This window comes from Ictalurus furcatus, chromosome 16 (assembly GCF_023375685.1).
Source record: "Ictalurus furcatus strain D&B chromosome 16, Billie_1.0, whole genome shotgun sequence".
Classification (NCBI taxonomy): Eukaryota; Metazoa; Chordata; class Actinopteri; order Siluriformes; family Ictaluridae; genus Ictalurus; species Ictalurus furcatus.
This window is the reverse complement of record NC_071270.1, coordinates 7,902,215-7,927,633: the sequence shown is the minus strand read 5'-3', so window position 1 is coordinate 7,927,633 and position 25,419 is coordinate 7,902,215. Positions and strand designations below refer to the sequence as shown.

At 38.3% G+C, this 25,419-nt stretch overlaps 1 protein-coding gene across 4 annotated transcripts in view; it reads left to right on the top strand.

Moving 5' to 3' along the window:
* grk3 (G protein-coupled receptor kinase 3) overlaps nucleotides 1-25,419 on the top strand; it is a 135,811-nt gene that overhangs the window by 68,941 nt on the left and 41,451 nt on the right. For 3 of the 4 annotated variants that reach the window (XM_053645754.1, XM_053645751.1, XM_053645752.1), the window contains 2 exons: nucleotides 19,942-20,015; nucleotides 23,817-23,918. In XM_053645754.1, coding sequence (XP_053501729.1) covers nucleotides 19,942-20,015; nucleotides 23,817-23,918 — 176 coding nt within the window. Of the gene's footprint in view, nucleotides 1-16,184; nucleotides 17,375-19,941; nucleotides 20,016-23,816; nucleotides 23,919-25,419 lie in introns of those variants that run through there. The other variant, XM_053645755.1, reaches the window with a different exon arrangement.

The following is a 25,419-nucleotide window of genomic DNA, read 5'->3' as shown; positions in this document are numbered from 1 at the left end:
TGCAGTGTAATTGTTAATAACAGCTCTAGCAACACCTCTCACACTGTCCTTCACTTCTCCTGCTCTAGCCACCCCTCTTCCATCACTCATCACTTTCTCAATCTCTTCCTTTTCATCTTTGTTTCTCTCTTTCTCCCACCCTCTACCTCCTTCTCCCTCTATCTCATACCCCCCCCCCTCTCCCCCCCCCCCCTCTCTCCCCCTCTCCATAAGAGCCCCCACCCTCCCCACCCCCAACAGTGGTCAGAGTTATGGAATGGACGTTTGGAGAGTTTTGTGTTGCTTAGCAACTGTGGTTACCATGGCAACCCTGAAAAAATCCCTTGTTTGCTTGGCGACTGGGAAAATTAAATTAATTAAATGTTGAATCAGAAAAGGAGCTGAAAATGAGAATATGGACATTAACATCCAACAGGCATGATGATGCATCTAGTAATTTAATGCAGGCACCCACCTTCCCTCAAGTAGACAGTGCTTATTGTGTTAATCCATCTCAGACCATTGATGATTAATGTTGCTATCCCCAGATGCATTTCTCAGGTTTTTGGCCTGGCCTGTGTGTGTATTCATGTGCTCCTAACGTTGAAACTACTAATGCGTAGCTTGCCAGTGATGACAGCATATGTGAGTCTGCTTATATATAATGTTTATTTAAAGTTGTGATCCACCATATGTTCTTAATTGTTCTGGACTGTGGGGGGTTTATTGACCAGTCAGTATTAGATCTCTTACTTTGTCTCGGTTTCTGTCCAGACACTTCAGAGTGATATCGGCCAATACCGATAGTTCACCCTTTTATGCCTTCTTTTAAATTAATAATAATTAATTACACAATTCTCAAAAGAAATGCAAATAAAAACGTTCTCTACATTTCAACAAGTTGTTTCACGGTAACTGGTCTCATAAACAGAAAACACATTACTAATATTAACATTAACACATTAACTAAATTCTGAAGATTAAGTTAAGATTTCTTAACTTATTGAATGTTATTAATTGATATTAACATTGACTGAATTCTAAAAAAAAACCTCCTGTTAGGCTCACATTCACTCACCACAAACAAAAGCATTTCTACTTCATCATTGAACATCAAACTAGTAATGTATAATATACACTTTATATATATATATATATATATATATATATATATATATATATATATATATATATATATATATATATATATATATAAACATTAACTGGATATGAAATATACTACTCTACAAATATATTTTTCTGTGCCATATATACTTTTTTGTCAACCCATCTTCATTTAAATCTCTCAGTGGTGTACTGGCGCTTTAATTCAGTGCGAACAGCGCGCGGGGGGGAAAAAAAATTACACTCGATGCCGAAACTCCTGTTTCACTGCTGCAGCGTCCGGTGTAAAAGCATTCATTCATTAACATGCAGTGCAGAGCTTACAACCTGCAGTTTTGTCGTCATTCCACACGAGAGACATCATCTTTACACACAGCACGAAATCGATGTGTTTTCCTGCCCTCTTTTGATTGACGGGACATAATAAGCCCTGATCATCCGATGTTTCTAAACTATCGGGAAAAATTGCCTTTATCGGCCGATACGTTGGTGCATCTCTTATACATTCGTGTGTGTATGTATGTGTGTGTATGTATGTGTGTATATATATATATATATATATATATATATAATATATATATATATATGTATGTGTGTATATATATATATATATATATATGTGTGTGTGTGTATATATATGTGTGTGTGTGTGTGTGTATATATATATATATATATATATATATATATATATGTGTATATATGTATATGTGTGTGTGTGTGTACATATAGATGTATATATATTTTTGTATACCTGAGTGACTAGGAACAAGAAATTGTTCAATTATGACTTCCTATTTCACAGGGGTATAAATATGGGGTAATACATAGGCCAAATTCCCTTAGTCATTCACCACAATTGGTAACACCAAGGAATATAGCTGTGTTGTACGGCAAAAGGTTGTTGAGCTTCACAAAATGGGAAGTGGCTATACAAAAATATCAAAAGCATTGAAAATTTCCACCATCAGGGCAACAATTAAGATGTTCCAGTCAACTGGAAATGTTATGAATCAACCTGGAAGAGGACGTGTGTCTATATTGTCTCAATGCACTGTGAAGAGGATGGTTTGAGCGGCCAAAAAAAGGACCACAGCTGGAGAATTGCAGAAGTTAGTTGCATCTTGGGGTCAGAAAGCCTAGAAGTTGTTTGGAAGAGTTTCAAGAGAAAAGCCTCTACCCTCATCCAAAAACAAATTCAAGGGTCTTCAGTTTGCCAGACACTTCAAATGGGAACTTCAAATGGGAACTTCAAATGGGATCGGGTTCTATGGTCAGATGAAACCAAAATAGAGCTTTTTTGACAATAAACACCAGAGGTGACTTTGCCATACACAAAAGAGGTAGCCATATGGAAAAGTACCTCATTCCCACAGTTAAATATGGTGGTGTCTCTTTAATGTTTTGGGGCTGTTTTTCTGCCAGAGGACTTGGACATTTTGTTAGGATACATGGCATCATGGACTCTATCAAATATCAACAGATATTAAATGAAAACCTGACTGCCTCTGCCAGAAAGCGTAAAATGGGCCGTGGTTGGATCTTCCAGCAGGACAGTGATCCAAAACGTACATCAGAATCATCACATAAATGGTTTACTGGCCACAAAACCAAGGTCCTGCCATGGCCATTCCAATCCCCTGACTTGAAAACCATAGAAAACCTGTGGGGTGAACTGAAGAGGGGAGTTCACTAGTGTGGACCTCAATCACCTTGAATCATCTGGAGAGATTCTGTATGGAGGAATGGTTTCAGAGCCCTTGCCGTGTATTCTCCAACCTCATCAGGCATTATAGGAGAGGACTCGGGGCTGTTATCTTGGCAAAGGGTAATAGCACAAAGTATTAACTAAAAGGGTGCCCATAATAGTGGCACACATATTTAACAGATTTTTTTTGATAAATCTGTGTTTTGTTTGCAATTTTTTTATATCCATGAGAGCAGAGTATTTTTGTGAATTGTTTGAATAAAAGATCAAAAGGTTAAACAGTAAAGACAATTTTTCACAGTCTTCTTTGTTCATAATTTCCAAGGGTGCCACACATATACACACACACACACTCACTGTCCACAGAACACCTTTACACCTGCTTATTTATGCAGTTAGCCGACCAGCCAGTCATGTGACAGCAGATCAGTGCTTAACATCGTGCAAATACAGGTCAAGAGCTTCAGTTAATATAAACATCAAACATCAGAAAGGTGGAAAAGTATGATCTCTCTTACTTTAACTGTGGCCTGGTTCTTGGTGCCAGGTTTGAATATTTCAGATATTGCTGATCTCCTGGGCTTTTCACACACAACAGTCTCTAGAATTTACACCGAATGGTGCAAAAACATAAAACATCCTGTGTGCGGAGGGTCTGCAGGCTGAAACACCTTGTTGATGAGCGAAATCAGAGGAGAATGACCAGACTTGTCTGAGCTGACAGGAAGTCTATAGTAGCCGCAGGTCCTTCATTCCAACAGCAGTCAGACTCTAATGCAAAAACAACATAATATAGCACTGCTGGCTGTTTTGCATCATAAGCCAACACATTCACAATATTCTGCGCTATGTATATATATTCATTTATTACTCTTTGTTGCTCACCCTCTACTATGAACTGTGCAATATTCCATACATCACTTATCTGTATATGAACGTAGTGTTACTCATCTGTATATATTCTTATTCATCTGTGCATAAAATGAGGTTCATAGTGTACAAATTACTATTATTACTCCTCTTATTCTTATTTTTCTATTCCTATTATATGTGTAAAAGATTCTTAGGATACTGCTGCTTCACAGGGGGAGCATCACAATGGGGCGTCAGTTAAAACACCTTGAGGCAACATCCATTTTATAGTTTTATTTCACCAATGCAGTACATAATCATTCCATAGGGGCATCAGACTGGTTTCTAAACAAATACAAATACCTTGATCTTGCTGCCATTTTTGGCAAACTTGTAAATTTGGCAAATAATTTCCAATAAAACTGTTCCAAAAGTGATCTGTAAGGACCTGGCTATGTCTCCATCTCCTCTGAGTCAAAATATTAGAATCTGCATAGATGACTTGAGGTAAAGATTCATCTCGCCGCCCCATAAGGAGCAGATTAGGAGTAACAGGATCCAAATCATCAGCACTAGAAGAGACATATCTTAAAGGTTTAGAATTCAAAATTTCTTCAATTTCAACCAACGCAGTTATTAGGACCTCTTTCGTTACAACTTGTCTTCCTAAGGTAGCTCGTAGCGCAGCCTTGATGGTTCGGATTTCCCTCTCCCATGTTCCTCCAAAATGTGGAGCATAAGGGGGATTGTGGGTGGATTTGATTTGATGATTCCACAACTTTTCCTGCAAGACTGGACTTAGCTGGTCGAAGGCACTTTTCAACTCAATTTCACCCCCATGAAAATTAGTTCCTTGATCACTGATCACTTCATAAGGCTGTCCTCGACGAGCTACAAAGCGATGTAGTGCCATCAAAAAAACTGTCAGCATCAAGACTAGTCAGCAATTCTAAATTAACGCTGGTAGTGGTTTGACATTTAAAAAGTAGTCCCCATATTTTCTCCGTCTTGCGAGCAAACTTGATCATAAATGGCCCGAAACAGTCCATTCCTTTACACCAGACGGGAGGCTTGTATACATTGAGCTTAGAGGGGGAAGCTCAGCCATCTTAGGCATTGTTTGTTTACCCTTCCATTTGGCACAGTCCAGACACTTAGTTCTTTGATACCTCTTCACTGCTCGTCTACCTTTTTAAAATCCAATAATACCACCTAAGATGAGCATAAACGCTGTCTTCTCCAGGATGACCCAGCTTAGCATCTATATCCGCAATCAAAAGTTGAGTGATAGCATTTTTGGAATCAAGAATTATTGGATGAATAGTATTAAAGGCCAAGTCTTGACTATATTGAAATCATCTTCCTACTCAAAGAATTTCAGCAATGGGATCAAACTGTGGTACAAGGTTATACAATCGACTACTAGATGGAACACTCTTCTATTCTTCTGCAAAATCCTTCCTTTGGGCCTGTCACAACAAGAGAAGTTCCTTGTCAAGAGAAGAATTTTCAGGGTTGGCTGCCATTGATGAGCTCATTCCACAATTTATATTACTGAACATCCAAAGTCAAAAGGTTGTCTTCAGCATTGATGAGGCCACAAAACAAAGGCTTTATTAACTCTGTAGCATCAACTGAGTGCTCAATGCGGTCAGGCAATCTTGGCCACTGATCTGGGTTAGAACAAAGGAAAGAAGGGCCTTGATTCCAACAGTTAAGCTTGGTTAGATCAGCAAGGTGCTTGCCTCTGGTGATATCATCAACTGTATTGCTGTTCCTGTCAACATAACACCATTGTTCAGGGGTAGAGTAGGATTTCAGTAATGTGATTAGCGACAAATACTTTGTAATGACGGGCATCCGAACGAATTCAATTGAGTACAGCCATTGAATCGGACCACAGTATTGTGCGCTGAACGGGCAGGTCAAGTTCCCTCTGCAGTAAATTTGCCAGCTGAACCCCGGTGAGGACAACACACAATTCAAGATGAGGTATGGAAATCGACTTATGAGGGGCAACCCTTGATCAGACCATCACAAAGGAGACTAGAACTTCACTCTCATGGTTTACAATCCTTAGGTAGGCTACTGACCCATAAGCTTGTTCGGAGGCATCACAAAATACATGTAACTCTCTCCGAATGGAATTACTATTAAGGTCAACAGGACCATATGATCTCAACAGTTCAATAGAAGTGATGGAAGGAAGTTCACTCTCCCATGCTGCCCATGCTTGCTTAATGCCTTCGGGTAATACTGGACCATCCCGTTGTCCACAATTGTTGCAGCAGGACTTTAGCTCAGGCGGTAAAGGGTATAAGGAACCCTATAGGGTCCTATTGACTTGCAAGGACCCAATAAACATTCCACAAGGTAAGGGTCTTGTACTCAACAGGACGGAGTTTATAACCTAGGGTATGTTTTGCACAATGCCAGAGCAATCCCTGCATGCCTTCAACTGGGATCTGCAAACTCCTGACTTAACCAGAGCTCAGTGTGGTCAGATTTTGCATCACTGGGTAGATCTTCCACCACCACCGGTACATTACTTGCCCATTGTTGAACTTCAAAGCCTCCATCTTTCAAATGGGACCGTAACTCCTCAACCAGCTCCTTTGCTCTCTGAATGTCCAAGACACTTTGTAGACAGTTATTAACATAAAAGGCCTTGGTAACAGATTCCTTAATGTCCTCACAATCTTCTGGCAGATCTCTTGCATGCTTTTGCAGAGCATAAATCACACAGCAAGTACTGCACGTAGTTCCAAATGGTAAAACTTGCCATTCATATACATCAGCAGGCTCATCTTTTCTCATATTCTGCCATAAAAACCATAGGAGGGGTTTATCTGAGGGCAATAGGTGAACTTGGTGAAACATGGATTTGATATCACCACTAATGGCCACAGGATATTCCCTAAAGCGAAGGAGGACACCTACTAAAGATGACCCTAAGGTAGGGCCAGGTAACAGATGAACATTCAGTAAGTCTCCTTGAAAGGTATAGGAACAATTGAATACCAATCGATACTTTCCATTGTGTTTGACTAGATGGTGCGGTACAAACCAGGACTTACGGCTTTGAAAGACTTCTTTAGGGCTCGACATTCTTACATACCCAGCTTCGACTAATTTCTGGATCTCCTCCTCATATATAATAGCCTGCCCAGGATTATGAGTCAGTTGGCAATTCTGTTCATCGAAGGGATGACATAACTGCCTCCTTAGGAGCATCAAACAGTTACTTTTTCTAGAACAAAGTAGAGGAGTAACATATCTAAAGACACCATTCACAATCTCTCTTGTTGTCAACTGGTCAAGACAGTCAAAGGCATACTGATCTAGTTTAGACTGTATAATGGCCTTTTCACTCCTGCATGGAAGCACATCCACTTGCCATAACTGTTCTACATCCTGTTGGAGCCGAGTTGAGATTGGAGTTCTAGAAAGAAACAGACATTGGGTTTCTGTCTCGGCTGACTGAGCTGATGGCATTGGACCTTGAAGGGCCTATCCCAGTCTGGTATAAACTGCAGCTGGTCCTCCATGAGGGCTAAGATGAACCTTCTCTATTGGAGCCAAAAGATAAGGATGATCAGCACCAATCAAAAGCATAGGCTGGACTTTAATAAAGGTTTCCAATAGGAGACCCTTTAGATGACTAAATTGTTTCAGAAGGCTAGGAATGACAGGCCCAATCTCTGGGCAGTAAAAGCCCCTTTAACCTGATATTTCCACTGGAAACTCGCTGCAGAAACGGTAAAGTTCACACTGGCTCCTCTCAGGATCTCTGTATTTTGAACAGTTATAAGCACCAATCATACAGCTATGCCCTTCAATCCCAGTTGCTGTGCCGCCATAGGAAAAGCATTGTCCTTTCAGAACCATCATCCAAGATTGCATAGTCCTCCGTACATTATGGCTCAGTAGGACTTTTGCAACTTGCAGTAGAACTCTAGGGGAGCCGTTGGATGACTAATGATTAAAACAGCAGAATCTGGCTTCTTCTGATTCACCTCATGTAAAATTCCCAAATGTTTACCTTTACATTTAGTATAGCCTTTCTTTAGATCACACCAAGAAGCCAGATGGCCCCTTCCACATCTCCAACAACAATGGTTCTCTTTGATCCATTTTCTCATACTCTCCAGATCAAGTTGGCTAAATTCTTGACATCTACTCAAATGATGATCAACACTATTACAAAATGGACATGGGAATTTCAGGAACTCCTTTCCTTCATCAGAACTGGGATTTTGGATAGGACTAGATGAATGATTGGCCTTTCTCTCTGGAACACTACTCACTCCATAAAGAATAGTTGTAGGTGGTTGATACTGCCTCATTGGTCTCCTCTCCTTCACAAAATGGTCATTAGATCTCCTTTGAACAGCACTGACTGGTACTACTGTTGCCCGACAGTCTGCTTCCTCTTGAAGCCATAAAGAGAAGTTCTCCTGGTCGAGTGGTTCTGCTATGCCGAATATAATTAGCAACTTGTTCAGGGGGGAGTTTACTCAATAGTTGTTGCACATGAGAAGCACAAGCCAATTCTGCCGCTCCTTCACCTTGGCCCCCAGACTGTAGCATGCCCACAAGGGCACGGATACGAATACTCGTGAATCACCAGATTTTATAGTTGGAAGACTCATGATATCATCTATTTCCCTCAGGACAAGTTGATGTGGCTGACTATATTTCTGCTGGAGGGCTGCCCATGCTGTACTAAATGGCAGAGAATGGTTAGAATAAACCAAAGACAAATTGCTTGCTGAATCCAATTTTAAATGATCTAGGAGAATATGGAACTTGTAGAGCCATCTTTAACATTATGAATTGTTTAGGATCTTCTTTCCAAAAATATGGAAAGGAAGGGCCTTCAATTCAGGATGATCTTGGAGCATAGCTTGCTTGGGCTCTTGGCACCAATCCTGGTTGAGAGTTTGGAACAGGCATTTGAACTGAAGGAATTAGATCAGTCAAAACATTTCCTGATATTTCAAATTGACTTTGCTGCTGAACACGATTACTTACATTTTCAGTTTGAACTGTAAGGGGTACAGATGATTGCTCAATCGTGCCAAATGCTGAAGATGTAGATGGAACGGATAACTGACTATTAGGATGTTTCGTTTTCAGCTGCTGGATTACAAAGAGCCTGCTGAAAGTGTGATGGACACTGAGAAGATGCCGGAGCACCCTGTGGTTGTTGATAAAAATTAGCATGCATTGGACAAATGGCTTGATACTGGTGGCCAGAATCCAAGATATACTGGACCACACAATGGTGGATTCAAAGCCCATGGAGTTATTGGTGGTTGCACTGCTGATGTAGCCACATGGGATTGTCCTAATGACTGCTGATGCATATCAACCCAAGGATTTAGAGGAGGTAATAAAGGAGGTATAAACTGACTAATCAAATGCTGTAAGCTTCCCTCCAGTGTAGACAAATGGGCAGCATGAGGGCTTTGAACTGCAGGTAGTTGCCTTAACACTGAATGATTAACAGGGTTCACATCAATGGGGGCTTGATTCACTTGCAAAGCACTCAAATCATTAGTTATCTGGGGTTGAGGAGTTTGTAACATACAGGGAGGAGGTGGAGGCAAAGGAGACTGCCTACTCACACATTGCGGTGACTTTAACTCAGGAATAGCTTCCTCATTATGCCGCTCCTGCAGACAATCCTGCAGCTCTTGGACTAATGCTGCAGCTGACTCGGTCACAGTAAAAGGGGCAAGCAAGTCCATATTAGGTGAGGAAGGTACAGATAAACGTTGGCTACTTGCTTGAGGTGACCAAGAACTTCCTGAAGAACACATTCAATTAACTTTACTATTTCTCTGCTTCACACTTTGACTGAATTCCATAACAAACTCCTTCAACTGTTTCATTTCCTGTAAAACAGGTTCACAAGGTTCAGAATGACTCTCTGCAATAGATCCAATACTGCTCTGGACTGGGGCTTAGGAAACTGAATGACTAGTTCAATGGGGTTTCGAACTAGGAAGTGTCCTCTCATAATTCTCAAGATAGACTGGAGGCTTGGTCTGTCTTGAAGACTGTCGACGAGGTGGTACATGGCACTGGCTAATTGATTGACCTTGGTCCATTGGAATGCTTATCTCCGGTTTGAAGGACCATGTAAAAGATTCTTAGGATACTGCTGCTTCATAGGGGGAGCGTCACAATGGGGCAGTCAGTTAAAACACCTTAAGGCAACATCCATTTTATAGTTTTATGTCACCAATGCCAGTACATAATCATCCCATAGGTGCATCAGACTGGTTTATAAACAAATGCATAAGGAATATGAATAAACAAAGATAAATCAAATCTACAATAAATTGCATAACCAACAATTCAACCTATACAATATATCAAACAACCCAAATTATAACATAAACATGATAACTTACATTTGTACACAGCCACAACACCATATGAAAATTGCTAAGCAGCAAACCAAGAGGAGAGACTAAACTGATCTACTAAAACAGCCCTTCTCCAAGGCCACTAATTGGAGTCACAAGCTACAGCTGTGAACAGTAGGTGGGGCTTCAATGACGTCAACAGTGTCATAGGGCTTTTCAACAATATTTTTAGACATTTTTTCAATTCTATTCCTATTTAATATGTATTTTTTTTATCTGTTGTGTGTAATGTGCTGCTATAACGATGGAATTTCTCCAGTGTGGGATCAATAAAGTTTATCTTATCTTATAAGCACTCTTTACAACTATAGTGAGCAGGAAAGCATCTCAGAATGCACACCAAACCTTGACGTGGATGGGTTACGACAGCAGAAGACCACATCAATTCCGCTCTCGTAGACACAGAATCACAGAAACTGAACAGTGAAATTGGAAAAACCAAGTGGTTGTGTGTTTTTCTAATCTTCAACTGTCCAGTTTTCATGAGCCTGTGCCCATGATAGCCTTAGGTTCCTGTTCTTGGCTGACAGTGGTGGAACCCAATATGGTCTTCTACTGTTGTTGCCCATCTGCTCAAGGTTCGATGCTTTGTGCATGTTGAGTTGTTTTTCTGCTCACCATGGTTATAAGGCGTGATTATATGAATTACTATATCCTTCCTGACAGCTTGAACCAGTCTGGCCATTTTTCTCTGACCTCATTTATTAACAAGATGTTTCCACCCACAGAACTGTCGCTCATTCAATGTTTTTTGTTTTTATCATCATCCTATGTAATCTCTAGAGACTGTTGAGTGTGAAAATCCCAGGACACCAACAGTTTCTGAAATCCTCAAACCAGCCCATCTGGCACAAACATCCATGCCACGGTTAATGTCACAGACATCACACTTTTTCCCCATGTTGCTATTTGATGTGAACCTTAACTGAAGCTTTTGACCTGAAGCTGCATTATTTTATGTATTGTGCTGCTGCCACATGATTGGCTTACTGGATCACTGCATAAATGGGCAGGTGTACAGGTGTTTCTATTAAAGTGGATGGTGGTTGTACATCATTTGGGCAAACACAGTCTGCTGCTCTGAAGCACTGGGTTTCTCTTCATATAGTCACTTGATACTCTGGACAAGGCAGGACAAGAACTAATCAACACTTGGCCTTATTTATTTTTGGCCTTGACTTGAATATCTGCTTAGTTGATTTTTGTGTATGTCCTGTGCCCTCAAATATACATGAGAATTGGTCTGCTAGGCCATTCTGTTTAGTTGAAGATTTAATGAACTGTGCAGTGGTGATTTTTCAAGAAAACTATTTATTTATTTATTTTTTAACAATCTTCACAGTCCAGTCTCGTGTTAACTGTAGCCTGAGATTTATGTTCTTGGCTGACAGTAGTGGGACCTGATGCATTCTCTGCTGTTAGACAAACCATCCTGTTAGCCTATTAAATTGTTTAAACCTCAGTTTAAACATTTGAATCATTTTTCCAAACACTTCCGTCATTTGTGTCTAGAGTATTGACAATAGGCCCTGAATTTTTCAAGACTTTTTGGTATGCTGTGGTAGTGGTTGACCACTTGATTGGCTCAGATGATAGTGCTTCAGCTCTATCCTGGCAATGGCACTGGTATTGAAGTTCCCATAGAACAAATGGTAAGACAGAATTCCTAGTTAATTTAATTAAGATAATTGTATTGACCACCATTTTCAAAATAAGCAGCATTTACTGTAGCCTTTATATAATTTGTGAGTCTTGTTGTATATTGAGAGAACATGATTCTAAGCCAATTTAGCTAACATCACAAACATGACAAAAGAATAATGCTTTGCCTACTGCATACCACATACTTGCATGAATATCACCATGCTAAAGTGCATAATGACATCAGCTTAAACAAATTTAAATACTCACCTACCTGTCAATCCACCTTCCATTTGTTGCACTTTTTTTGTTTTGTTTTTATAAATACATTTTACATATGTTGCCATTTTGAAGTGGTTTGTTTTGTTGTGTGCATTTATTCAGATTTGTTTGAAAAGGAGTTTCAAGGTGCTTTTGCTTAAGTGATGTTATTTATTTTTATCTTTGAGGTTATGTTTCCTTGCAGAGCTATATTTACACCAATAGGGAAATTAGTTTGGATTCTCTGTTCAGAAATGGTCTTAAAAACCAACATTAAAAATATTTGTGATTATATCATGGATTGGCTATCCAGGCTGAAAAAATTGTGATCTTATATTGCCAGGTTGCCCACCTCATAACAAAGCCAAAGGTTTTTCACTGCAGTCACAACCCCGGCATGGAGAAATGTAGGACCTTGTGTGATTTAGGGGGAATCCAGGACACGAAAGGGATGAGTACGACTGTAGCAATGTGCGATTTTACAAAAACATATCAGGTCTTTTTTCAGGGTGTTTCATGAGCCACGATTTTATCACATTTTTTCCCATGTTGGTTTTTAAGACTATTTTGTAAGTTATTGAACAGTGCAATCAACGTATGTCCCTATTGATGAAAATATAGCTCTAAAAGGAAACCTAAACCCAAAGAATAAGAGTAACAGAGACTACTTAGGCCAAAGTACCTTTTCAAACTAATTTTAATAAAGGGCCCTTCCCAACAAAATGTTAGCAATGATTTCTAAAATGAAAATCATCAAGCATGTATAACATATTTTAAAAACATTAAATAAAAAATACATCACCTCTATTAATGTCTTCAGTGTTTAAAATGCATTAAATGAAAAGGTGACATGTTTAAATTCTGAGTACCTTAGCTGAGTACAACAATTCTGATGTATGTTTGCTGACTAACTTGACCTTGGGTAACTAGTTGCTACAGTAACGTTAACTTGGCAAATCAAGTTACTTTGTCAGTTAGTAAGTAAATCTCGTGTGTCAGGACAGTAGACAGGAGCCTGTGCAGCAACATCAATTCGGCAGGAACAAGAAACTAGGCCCAGTGACAAAAGAAGTTGCTCAGAGAGGAGGATGGAGTTTGACTGCCAGCCATCTACAAGTTCTGCAGAGAAAATGCTTGAAGCCAAAGAGGAAGAAAATATTGCAAGAAAGACGCATTTTGCTAAGCATCAAATGGGCACTTGAAGGACTTGTTCAGGCCAAATAAACTTTTTTACCAGCAAGTTGTGGTTGGTATGCTAAAAAGTTCAAATTAAGTGGTGTCAATAGATGTTTTTATTTCTTAGCAAATGTTAGCAAGAGTGAACCAGAATGCATCGTTAACATGTTAAAATATTGGGAGGATACCCCCAAACCCCCCTATAGGGATTTAATTCATAAACGCGTTACCTTTTTCACCTCTTGTGGGTTTGCAGGTCTGTCATTGTATTTGTTTACATTTTTAAATAGCATTTATGAATGTTTTAATTAACAATTTAAATATGCATAAATAAACATGTGCAATCTTGATTCGAACATTTTGAAAAATGTGTTAAAACGGTCATTCAAATCATGAAAATTGGCCTGTACTCGTTTTAACCCTGACCTCATTGAACAGGCAGGAACTCTAACATTTCAAAAAGGCAAAAATTCAATTTTGGTCATCTGCCAATTCCCACCCACCAGCCAGCTCTCCTCTATAATGCAGCAGCTACAAACCGGGGAGGGTGACCACCCATTGTTCTACGAACAATTTACATTAATATATAAAACATAAACTAAGTAATGCTGTTGTAGTTAAGATTGCTAGTTCAGCCAGACGTTACAGAATGAAACTACAGTGCAGACTCCACCCCACTTGCCCATTAAATTGATTTTGTCAGTGGTCACATTTTTCCTGTGGTGCTTGCCAACATTTCCCATTGTGGTGTTAAAGTAAATGAGTTCCAGGTAAGAAGAGGTGGAAGGTCTGTTAACTGAAGGGAAAAGTATGCAGAATGTGAAAGACTTTTGTTTCTGGTAGTGGTTACTTTTGCTTCATCTCGGTTAATTTTGTGTGCTTTGTTGATACCATGAGCACGTAATAAAAAGTGTAGCACAACTAAGCAAGGAAAGCTAATGAAAGTCCCTGGTTTTCATGAGATAATTCTCTCACTCTCACACACACACACATCCACCCCAAGTAGCGGTCTCTCTGAAAGAACAATGCATGTTAAATGTCCAGCTAGCTTAAGGACAAATATATTAAGAATGACTAAGAACCCCATGTCTGTTTTGTCTTAAATGTGTGATCAAATAGGTTTACATTATTATTTAAAGTAAAAGATTTATTATTTCATAGTGATTTCATAATTCAGGGAGGTAAACAGCACCATTCTGTATGAGCTTCTTCCTTTTACACACTGTCTGTCCCTGAAATATGATCCTCAATATAAACAACAGCTAGCTCTGTGTACATTACTTGCCCAGAACAGTAAAGTGTTGAGCAGGGATAGGCCTTGGCCTCAGAGGAGATGGGTTTAAAAGAGATAACACAGAAGGGAAAGATGGGAGCATAGAAGATAGAGGAGACTTTTTTTTTTTCCCGCTTTATTGTGCATTGTGGGTATGTTTAAAATTATGAGCTGGTGCTAAAAAAAAAAAAAAAAAAAGTTGCTGGTCTCACTGGTAGGGTGAAGTGTGATGATAATCATTATGTACATGGGGTGGAGTTTGCTGTAAACAAAGGCACAGCAGAGTCTGGTAATGCACAATTCTGATGTTTGAGCTATATGCAGGGGATTTTAGCATGTGCATAGACGAAGTCTGAGTACACACAACTTTCCCTGTGTAAATATTGGCACGAATTTTGCATTGTCAGTCGGCAATTCTGAATTCACAGTGCATAGAATATTTTTGTTAAAACAATTTCAGGATGTCCTTGAGCTGCCATCAGTTTCCCTGACAATCCTATAATAGTAATTCACCATCAACGCTGAGTCAGGGGTGTCGAGCGGGATAATTAGTGGGAAATTTTTACACATGCATCATACTCCACCTCAGATATGCCTGATTTTTCTCATCTAACAGTAGAACCTAGTTTCACTCATAGTTCCAGTAGCATCTAGTGAACAACAGACAAGTTTGGAATTATTTATAAGAACAGGCTAGCTTTTGCCACATCTTCCAGATTGGTTTGTTGGCATGGAGCTGGTGTCCAATTTGATTTGACCTCAAAATGCTGCCTTCTTCTGTAAATAGATTTTGTGTGGTCTAGAAGCTTGTTCATGATTTATTTAGTTTAATTTTATGTTAGACATAATGAGAGTTTATGGGAGAATAAAAACGGTTTAAAAAAATAGATTCAGAGTATAATTAACTTATGTAGAGAGAGTTTGCTATAAACACTGATTAAAATAAAATTTGTTTTCGCTGAATGATGAGAGGAAAGCATAGTATTAGTACGGAATAGGACTCAAATGTGCCATAGTTTGCCTCCAATATAGGATTGAAATGTAAGCTTGTGTTTGTGGTTTTATCCCCTGTAACATAATTCCACATGTAGTAAGTGCTCACGTTGCCTGGCTATTTTAATGTTACTAATAAGCTTACCCCTTCAACCCTGCTGTTTAAAAACTGAATTACAACAGATGCTCTTAGTCTTCAGCAGTTCAAACAATATAGCTTTCTCTGATTTTTGGCTGGTATGTTTGTTCTTTAAAAGGTATGTGACCCTGTTGTTCAAATTTTTGTCATATTTGCAGCTACACACACCTACAGTTTTTTTTTTTTTTTTTATATATATATATATGCTACATTTATACAAAGTATCATGAAATTGTGAAGTTGGCGCACAGACTGTCATATTTGATGTCCATACATTCGAGCTACAACGTGGGGTAGGAAAAAAACAAGGAGGACTCCATGTTCGTCTTTTGTTAACAACAAGCAAGCCATCAAACTGTGATGAGTAATGTATATTTTCCTCCTCAAATCAGCAATCTGTATAATTAATTATATAGATGTAACAAGTGAATCTTTATGCTGATTTGATCTAAAGCATGTATATACAATAAAGCATAACTATTTAAGGGTATGTGGTGCTCCTTTGTTTACTTCTGATGCTGTGAACAGCCATGTTGATTTGAAGTCACTTTCTGAACTCTGAGGAAGTCAGAAATGATGAGGGAATTATGAGTTACGACTTCAACTCGATTGCAGTATTCTTTATAGAAGGAAAATTATATGACTGTTCTGCATTTACGTTTTTGAAAAGATAATCCATCATCCATGCAAGTTAATTAATCCTACAAGTAAAAGCCAGAAAGTGTGTGTTACAGCAGGCCTCTATGCGTAATCGTTTTGTCTCAGTGTTTGGGCTAGTGATTTGTGCATCCCTTTTACCAGAATTGCATAATAATTACTGTGGAACTATTTCAGTTTTTTTTTGGTATCACAGTGATGTCATCACTCTCCTACATATAGCCCTGCCCGTTGTGAAGTCCCTTTTCTCCTGTGAATTGCTATGAAACTTTATCTCGCATCAGTAAAGCAGTCACTTAGAGCACATAGTTCTGAACCATTCACATGCTTTTGTACCCCCTTTGCCCTTTTTTCAAACTCACTGTGAAACGGATCATATTGGCTCAGATATTGCAATCATATTCTAGCTGCTGCGTTTTCCCTGTCTCTCCCGCCTGCAGAGTGGGAACTGTTGTTGCTATGGGAACAATAAGGTTGATTTTTGCTGGCTGTTTTGCTTTCTCTTAGGGCTGGGCGATAAAACGGTATCTGTATTTATTGACGGTACACCTTTATCAGTAACAATAGAAAAAATGTTCGGTATAATGCTCGATAAAATGTAAACAGACATGAAGTTTGGTTGCATGAACAACCCTCAAGCGTGTGCCGTCCCTGGATTATAAACAACCCATCATATGCTTTGATAAAGGAATGTGCTATGAGTGACGAGCAAACAGCCAATAACAAGTTGCGTATCTGTTGGGTTCGGTTGCGCCATCGCCATGTGACATCAGAACACACAAACACATGTGAAAATGAGTTCAGTGCCTGCAGAAGAGATTGTGAATAAAAAAGGACGTCAGCTCACCAGAGTGGCAGTTTTTTGGTTTCTTTTCATCTGACCAACAACAGAACACCATTGTGGGAAAGCTTTGCAAAAAAAAAAGAAGTCAGAGGAACAAGCTGCGACACACTTGTAGCGCACATGCGCAGCACTCCGCACATGAACAGTGCGTGTGACTCTGAACAGCGGGCAAGGAAGAAATATGACTTTTTGTGTTTTCTGTTAAAATGTCGGCCCTGAGGAGGACATTGAGTGTCCTCAGAGCAGGAGCGCCACTTGTCAGATGCGGACCTCAGCACAGTGTTATCTTTAAGTAAGTGTTAGTGAGGAATTTTTATACGAGGCTAGGCTAACTATGCTAACAGGCTGAGCACAAACCAGAACATCAGGAGTCACATTCTTCGCTATAATGCGATGTTGATCTCTCGTAAATTTGCCTGGATTGTTCTATGTTTATACGTATAACTGCGTACATTTTGTAACATCTTATTTATTAAGTTCAAGAGTTTCTTTAACGCTTGTTTATTTAATCTTCATATAAGAGAAGACATTTGTTTAAATTCTGTTTTGTTTTTCACTGTTAAAGCTAAAATTACTTGTTTTCCTTAATAAAGTGGGTAAATTAAAAATATAGTGGTTAAATTCAAACCTTTTTTTTCAACTGGTCTTTGTTTAAAAAAAGATTAAAATGTATCAATAATTATCGATACCGAATGATATGAAACATTATATTGTGATATATTTTTTAGCTGTACCGCCCAGCACTACATTCTCTTTACCACTACCCATCGCCCACCCACCCTGCTCCTCCAACAAACGCCACACCATATCACCATTATGTGACTGGCCTTTGAGTGTCGTCAAAGTGCAGCAAGCAAAGGGAACTGTGAAAGTTAAGGTAGTTATTTGATGGAGGATTTGTCCAATTAGATGAATGGTGTCTTTCTTCTGATTAAGGGTAATTCTTTCAACAATGACTAATTTGAGGCACATCATCTTACTTAATTTAATTTACAGTGGTCTACATACCTCCTCTTCATGAATAATGGTATAGTACAGAAAGTACCTGTACCCATTAAGCTGTTTAAGCTCAGTTTCAACATTCAAAGTAAAAAAAAAAAAAAAGGATGGTAATATTTTGTGCTACTCATTATTTTAACCAATCCAGCAATTTGTTACCTCCATGTATTTTTTTATTTTTTATTGCACATCTATCACATTTGCCAATGTTGAGTTAGGCCCACCTGTGTGCATGCAGTCTCAATGGACCTCACATGAAGTAACTAAAAAAACTTTGCTGTTTTGGGACTCCACAGATATCATTATTTTTCTGCTGTTTTCAGCCACTGCTATGGTAAATACATTTACATTACGTAAAGTGATTAATGTTTTGATTCTTGCGCAATAGGGAAGGGTACTTTGTCAGTTTATACTATTTTCCATCATTCGGAAAGATGTCTTTTATGAGCTAGCACACAGAGCAAATCTCAAGGTCTAACCATTAGCTTAGAGATACACTATCAACAAATTATATCATTAATAATTTTGGAGAGCTGAATGTTTTTTTTTTTAATTATTTTATTTTATTTTAATATCTAATGAACTGCTTCCAATCAGAACTTGCAGTTTTTAGTTAAAATTTTAGGAAAGATAACACAATACCAGTGATATCTCAGAAAAGTGTATTCTGCCTCAATTTATTACAATATTAATATTACAGAGGTGCTTGAAAGTTTGTGAACTCTTTAGTGTTTTCTACATTTCTGCATAAATATGACCTAAATCATCATACGGTTTTCACACAAGTCCTAAAAGTAGATAAAGAGAACCCGATTAAATAAATGAGACAAAAATATTATTCTTGGTCATATATTTATTGGAGAAATTGATCCTATGTTACATATTTCTGAGTGGCAAAAGTATGTGAACCTTTGCTTTCAGTATCTGCTGTGACCCTCAGCAGCAATAACTGCAACTAATATTCTTTTGTAAAACAGTAGTGTGCTTAAGGTCTTTATCTTGCTGCTTGACCCATTTTCTCTTGAGATTCAATTCACAGACAGATGTCCTTACATTTTCCTTTAGAATTCACTGGTATAATTCAGAATTTTTGTGTTCTCCTAATAGTGGGCTCATGAACATTAGCCAATGTGAGAGAGGCCTTTAGTTGCTTAGAACTTACCCTGGGTTCCTTTTTGACCTTTGTGGACTATTACACATTTTGCTCTTGGAATGATCTTTGTTGGTCGACCACTGCTGGGGAAGGTAACAATGTTCTGACTGTGGATTGGTGGAGTCCAAACTCTTTAGAGATGGTTTAAAACCTTTTCCAGCCGGATGAACATCAGCAACTCTTTTTCTGACATCCTAAAAACTCTCCTTTGTTCATACCATGATACACTTCCACAAACTTTTTTGTGATGATCAGATTCTGAGAGAACCCTGTTCTTTAGATAAAACAGGGCACTCACTCACACCTAATTATCATCCTATTGAATGAAAACACATGGCTCTAATTTCACCTTCAAATTAACTGCTAATCCTAGAGGTTCACATACTTTTGCCACTCACATATGTAATATTGGATCATTTTCCTCAGTAAATAAATAACCAAGTATATTTATACTACACTATAATTATTTATTAGTTAGCAGGGGACACAGAATAACAAATAACATGGTTTTAGAGACAGCATTGATATTCTCACTGGGTCATTTTTGTCAGTGTGTGACCAAAATTTTATGGTAAATGCCTTAAATGTGCTTGTTTGTCAGCTCTAAATACAGTGCAATACAGGTCACATTTTTTCCTTCTGTATGCGTTATAAATGCAACTTTCCAAGCTTGTCTAAACATTGTGATCATGTCCCTCTATTTTCAGGGTTCCTGTTATTCAAGGATTTCTGTATGAATGAAATAGACGAGGCCGTTCCCCAGCTGAAGTTCTATGAAGAGGTAAGATGAATTTTCAGTTCTTCCTCTTTCTTTAATCCCTCTTATTGCAGATTTAAGCACTGCACAGCAATGACTACTCACTTAAAATAAAGACATGTATCATTATAGGTTATGGTTTAAAATGACGCCGCCCAACAATCTATCTGAACTTATGCTTAAAAGGTTTCTCTCAATGACAGAAGGGGGGAATCTTGAACCAACATGACAGCTTTGTTGCAGTTCATTGGTTCAGTGGTACAAATCTGGTCATTGCAAGTCTTTTACATGACTCCATTTAGCCAGCAGAAATGAAAAGTTAGCATTTTCAGTTAGTAAAATCTTTCACACTGTTCACGGTGTGAAATGCAAGCAATATGCTGTTATATGACCTCCTGGGACAGGGAAAGGGGTCAGATTTTAGGAGGAAAAAGAAATGTATAGCCCCCTCCAAAACTATTGGAACAGCAAGGCCAATTCCTTGTTTTGCTGTAGATGGACAGCCATTTGAGTTTGAGATCAAACGATGAATATGAGAAGATAGTTAAGAAATATATTTCTTTAAAAAAATATTGGAACATGTGAGCAACAGGTGTTTCTTGTATCTGAACATCTCCTCTTGGGTTTAGCCCTCAGTTTCACCTGTTAAGACTGTTAAAAAGGATAAGCCAACATGAACGGAGAGCTGGTTATGGGAGATAAGCAAGCCATTTTGAGGCTGAGAAAAGAAGGAAAATCAATTGGAGACATTGCACAAACTTTGGGTATAGCCAATACAAAAATTTGGAATGTCGTGAAAAAGAAAGAAATCCCTGGTGTACTGAAAAACAGACACCAAATAGGTTGGTCAAGGAAAACAACAGCTGATGACAGAAATGCAGAAAGGTTGTGAGAGCTGTGAAGAAAATCCCCAAATCAACAACCTCCACGGGGGATTTATGTTATATTATTTATAACATTTTTTTATATATATATATATATATATATATATATATATATATATATATATATATATATATATATATATATATATATATATATAGGTTATATTGGTTCACCTCTCTCGTTAGGCATGAATCCAAAATGTTCCCAGATCACCAATATACCATTTGGTACCCACACCAAACTAACAGACAAAACCATATAAGCAGTTTATGATTACATAATTTGTGTATTAACACAAAATCTCCCGCTATATGGTAGGCTAAAAATAAAATTAATATTGCAACTGTTATTATTATTATTATTATTATTATTATTATTACACTTGTATACAAAAGGTTGCACTTTGTACTGGTCATAGAGCCCACTCAAGCAGAAACATTAACGTGGCATGTGATGTGACACTACCGCAGATGGCACTCCACCACCGGTGGCAAACTACCACCGCAGTGGTGTGGTTGTCATGGCCAACTTCACAGCCCTATACAGGAACTTTTTTCTGCCAATTTACAGAGAAATGCATCCAAATCTAATGAGAAGGAACTTTGTCATGCAGGAAGACTACAAATGCAAATGCAACCAAATATTAAGTGTTATTTACTTTAATTTACTTCAAGACTTCTCTGTTTCTATACTTTTGCTCACCTAAAAATTGGGTGGTCTGATACAAAAGGTTCTATGCTTTATGTTGTTTAACACAGGGGTGTACAATCTTATCCGCAAAGGGCCGGTTTGGTTGCAGGTTTTCATTCCAATCAAGCAGGAGCGACACTGGCTTTCAATAGTCCCTGAGAGCCTGTGGTTTTTGTTTGGTTGGAATGAAAACCTGCACCCACACTGGCCCTTTCCGGATAAGATTAAACACCCCTGGTTTAACACATCTAAATGTAAATACCAGGAAATAAAAACTGAAATCCTAAGCTCTCGTCTCATATCCATCTTTTGATCTCAAACCCAAAGGTCTCTGGTGTACAGCAGAAACAAATGAATTAGCCTTGCTGTCCCAGTAGTTTTGGAGGGGATTGTATACACAAGACTGAACATGAACTGCAATTATGACCTTGTAAAATATAGTTTTAAAAAAATTCTATGATTGAATTGTCTCTAATTTCAGTCCTCCATTGCACTCTGTCTGCGGTCATGCAAAGTGGCACATCACAAGGCCTGCATTTGAAAATGGTCGTCGTCTTTGCCAAGCAGTGTAGATAGTGTCTTCTCCCTTGCTATACAGTGAAGTCACATGTGTAGCCATTCATACAACTTGAAGCCCCACTTCGTTGGCTTATGCACTGTGTATTGCATCATCCCTCTGGAGGGCTGACAGTGTCTTGAGCCTTAAGAGAAAACTAGAAAAGATTGTAAGCTAAATATCAAAAAACATGAAACATGCTAAGGTAAGATATAGCCAAGATGGCGTGAAGCCTAGATAACTAATACAGTCATGCAGACACATAGGGACATTTCACCAAAGCCATAACAATATGTTTACGCATTCACATTTCATTCGAAATGCAATTAAATAATTAAGTTAAAAATTCCCCTTGGGGATCAATGAAGTACTCTGTCTATAACTGTTTTGTTGTGTATAAAGAAACTGTAGTCAGATTGAGCAGAATAATGTAATTTCCTTAGATTGCATTCTGCCTAACAGAACTAGATGTTTAGCATGCGTAAAATGCTTGCTTTGCACTAGCCCAACACATCACATGCAACAGTGTGAACTAATAAACCAGTGTGTAACTAATAATGTTCACAGCATGTGCATTTAGCATCAGGCAAATACAACTACATTTGTTCATACAACTAGTTCATTACTAGTTTATCTGCCTACAGTTGCATAAGGTTTTGCAGATTTACAACAAACCACTGATAACCAAAGTTTTGCAAGAGAGAAAAGAACACTGATCAATGCACAAAATTTACTTACAAAACAAGGAGGAAATCGAGGCACTTCTCAAACCCATCCTCCTCCATGGAGTTGATGCTGTCTGCTTCAGAGCCTATGGAGGTGATGTTTGGAATCACTCCTATATAGCTGCTCCAGAGTTTAACTCAAGATTGTCCTCCAGTGTACCATTGTTATTTCCAAAATCCTAAATAAAACACTTTTGAGGTGTGTGAGATGTAAATAGCACTTTTGTGGCATGCATATATCTATGCATAGTACTATTGATATTGGTGCACAACTAGAGGATGACTGTTCTTTCCACCAACAAGGAAAAACAACTGTTGTCTTTTGTAAAGTACAACTTCAACTTTTAAAAACTTAAACTTTAAATGTTTGAGTTTGATTGATATTTTCTATCCTATTTTGATATAAAATTTACATCGCCATCGCATAAACTACAATATAACTGTTGTTTTTTTCCTGTCGGCTGTATTTTAATGTTGCCTTGTTGGAAAACAATTTGTTGATGTTAAAAGTATTTTGTTTGTGATGTATACAAGTCCCATATTCAAATGGTTATGTCGGGAGTTCCAGTAAACAAGACCCCAGGTGACATGTTCATTTATCGAGTGCTGCACAACAGAGACAAAGAGAGCTCAAATTTCATACGTGGATAGACAATTTATTACTTTGAAAGATGGCATGTAGCTTTTGTTAATATCATTGGCATTTTCTTTACACAAAAGCTGTAAATGTTAATCAGACTGTAGACGCTGGCATATACACCACTGGGGGTGCTGAACAATCAGGTTAAACAACTGTTCTTCAAGACACTTTGTCAGAAGTCCTCTTTTACATAGTTGATTATTCACTGGTTGCTATAATTCTAAGGACTGACTTGATGTCAAAGGGCATCATAGCCTGATGATTACTGTATCAAATTAGAGTGTGTGATTTGGAGTTCAGATTACCAAACTCCTGTTTTGTCTTCTCAGATTAAAGAATATGAGAAGTTGGACTCTGAGGAGGAGAGACTAAGTCGCAGTCGGCAGATATATGATGGCTACATAATGAAGGAGCTTCTGTCATGTTCACATGTAAGACCACAGCCTGATTGTCAAAAGAACAAGCCATTAAAAAAAAGTTTATATTTTCATTAGTGCATATCATTAAATGCTTCTCTTGGTTTTTAAGCACTGTGTTTCATGAGATATGTCAGATCAAGGCAAATGGATTTCTTGCCCAGTTAATCATCCCCGGCCACCATTTAAGCCGCCTTTTTGTGGCTCCATTGCCATTTAACTTTCACCTTTCCACATTGTTTTTAAAAGAAAGATATAGGGTTGGGGCGCTTCAATCAGATTTCACTGTTGACTTTTTGATTTACACTGTAACTGAGGAAAGCAAGAGATGTTTCTTTGGATACTTTATGCAGTAAATACATGCCTTGCATATATCTACCTAGTAGGGCTCAACAATTAATCGAGTATTGATCTTGATTACGATTTTGACTGCCCACGATTACATGAACAAGATCGACTGCGATATTGTTTAGTTTGTCCTCCGCTCATAGAAAACTCCCCTGCAGATCAAATCAAGCGCTTCCTAAACTTACAGCCAGACACCATAGAGTGGCACAGGCATGACATCATTTTGTACGCCAAAACCCAGAAACTGGTTAACATTTTAGCACTCACACTGTGAGCTTCGCTTCAGGTTTCAGCGTGAGTGTCCTCCAGCGCTTGGGCGAGGGGAAATCATGACACTAACAAGTTGCTAAATGGGACTACAGACGTTATCGGGGATATTAAACATCACGCCGCACAAGAAAAAACTTTGCAGATAAACTGGTTCAGGTTTGGGGAATTGGTAAATTCCCCAAAAAGAAACATGGATGAAAATTCATCCACAGAGTAAATCTGTATTATGGAAAATGTTTTTAAATCAAGTTTGGGAAAGTTGTCGGAAGCTTGGTGATGGTGACGTTGAAGTCGCGCAACCATGGTGTAGTTCGTTTATAACATATGGTTAGCTGTTTATTTCTGCCGATCGTATTTAGGCTTCAAACTTCATAAAAGTTGTGTACATTTGTGAATATTATCTTAATGGACAAAACATGTTCGTATTGTAAACTTTTGTTGATCACAGAGCTTATTTTTTGTGACAATCCAAAAGCCTATGGGAAAATCCTGTTGGGTTTTTGTCGAGGGAACTGGTGTGATGCTAACTTCCGGTACAAAAGTACGTCATCCCTGCACCACTCTATTGGGTAACTTGGCTGTGTCTCTCCTATAAACACTGTTATTGCCTTTTCTGCATACACCTGAATTATTTTCATTTGGTTGCATATTGTTATATTTGATTGCATGTTTTCATTTGGTTGATGGCATATTTATTTTAACTTATCCTATATTTTGGGTACAATTTTATTTCGATTTTGCTTCTGTGAGATGATGCACTTTAAGGACCAGTCTAATTTGATGCAAAGATTTGTACATTAGCAGGAATGGAGCACAACATGGAGGTGAAAGCAGTGGTGTGTTTATTTAAATGTGAAAGTGCACAAAAAATATGTTGTCACTAAAATCAATGGATAAT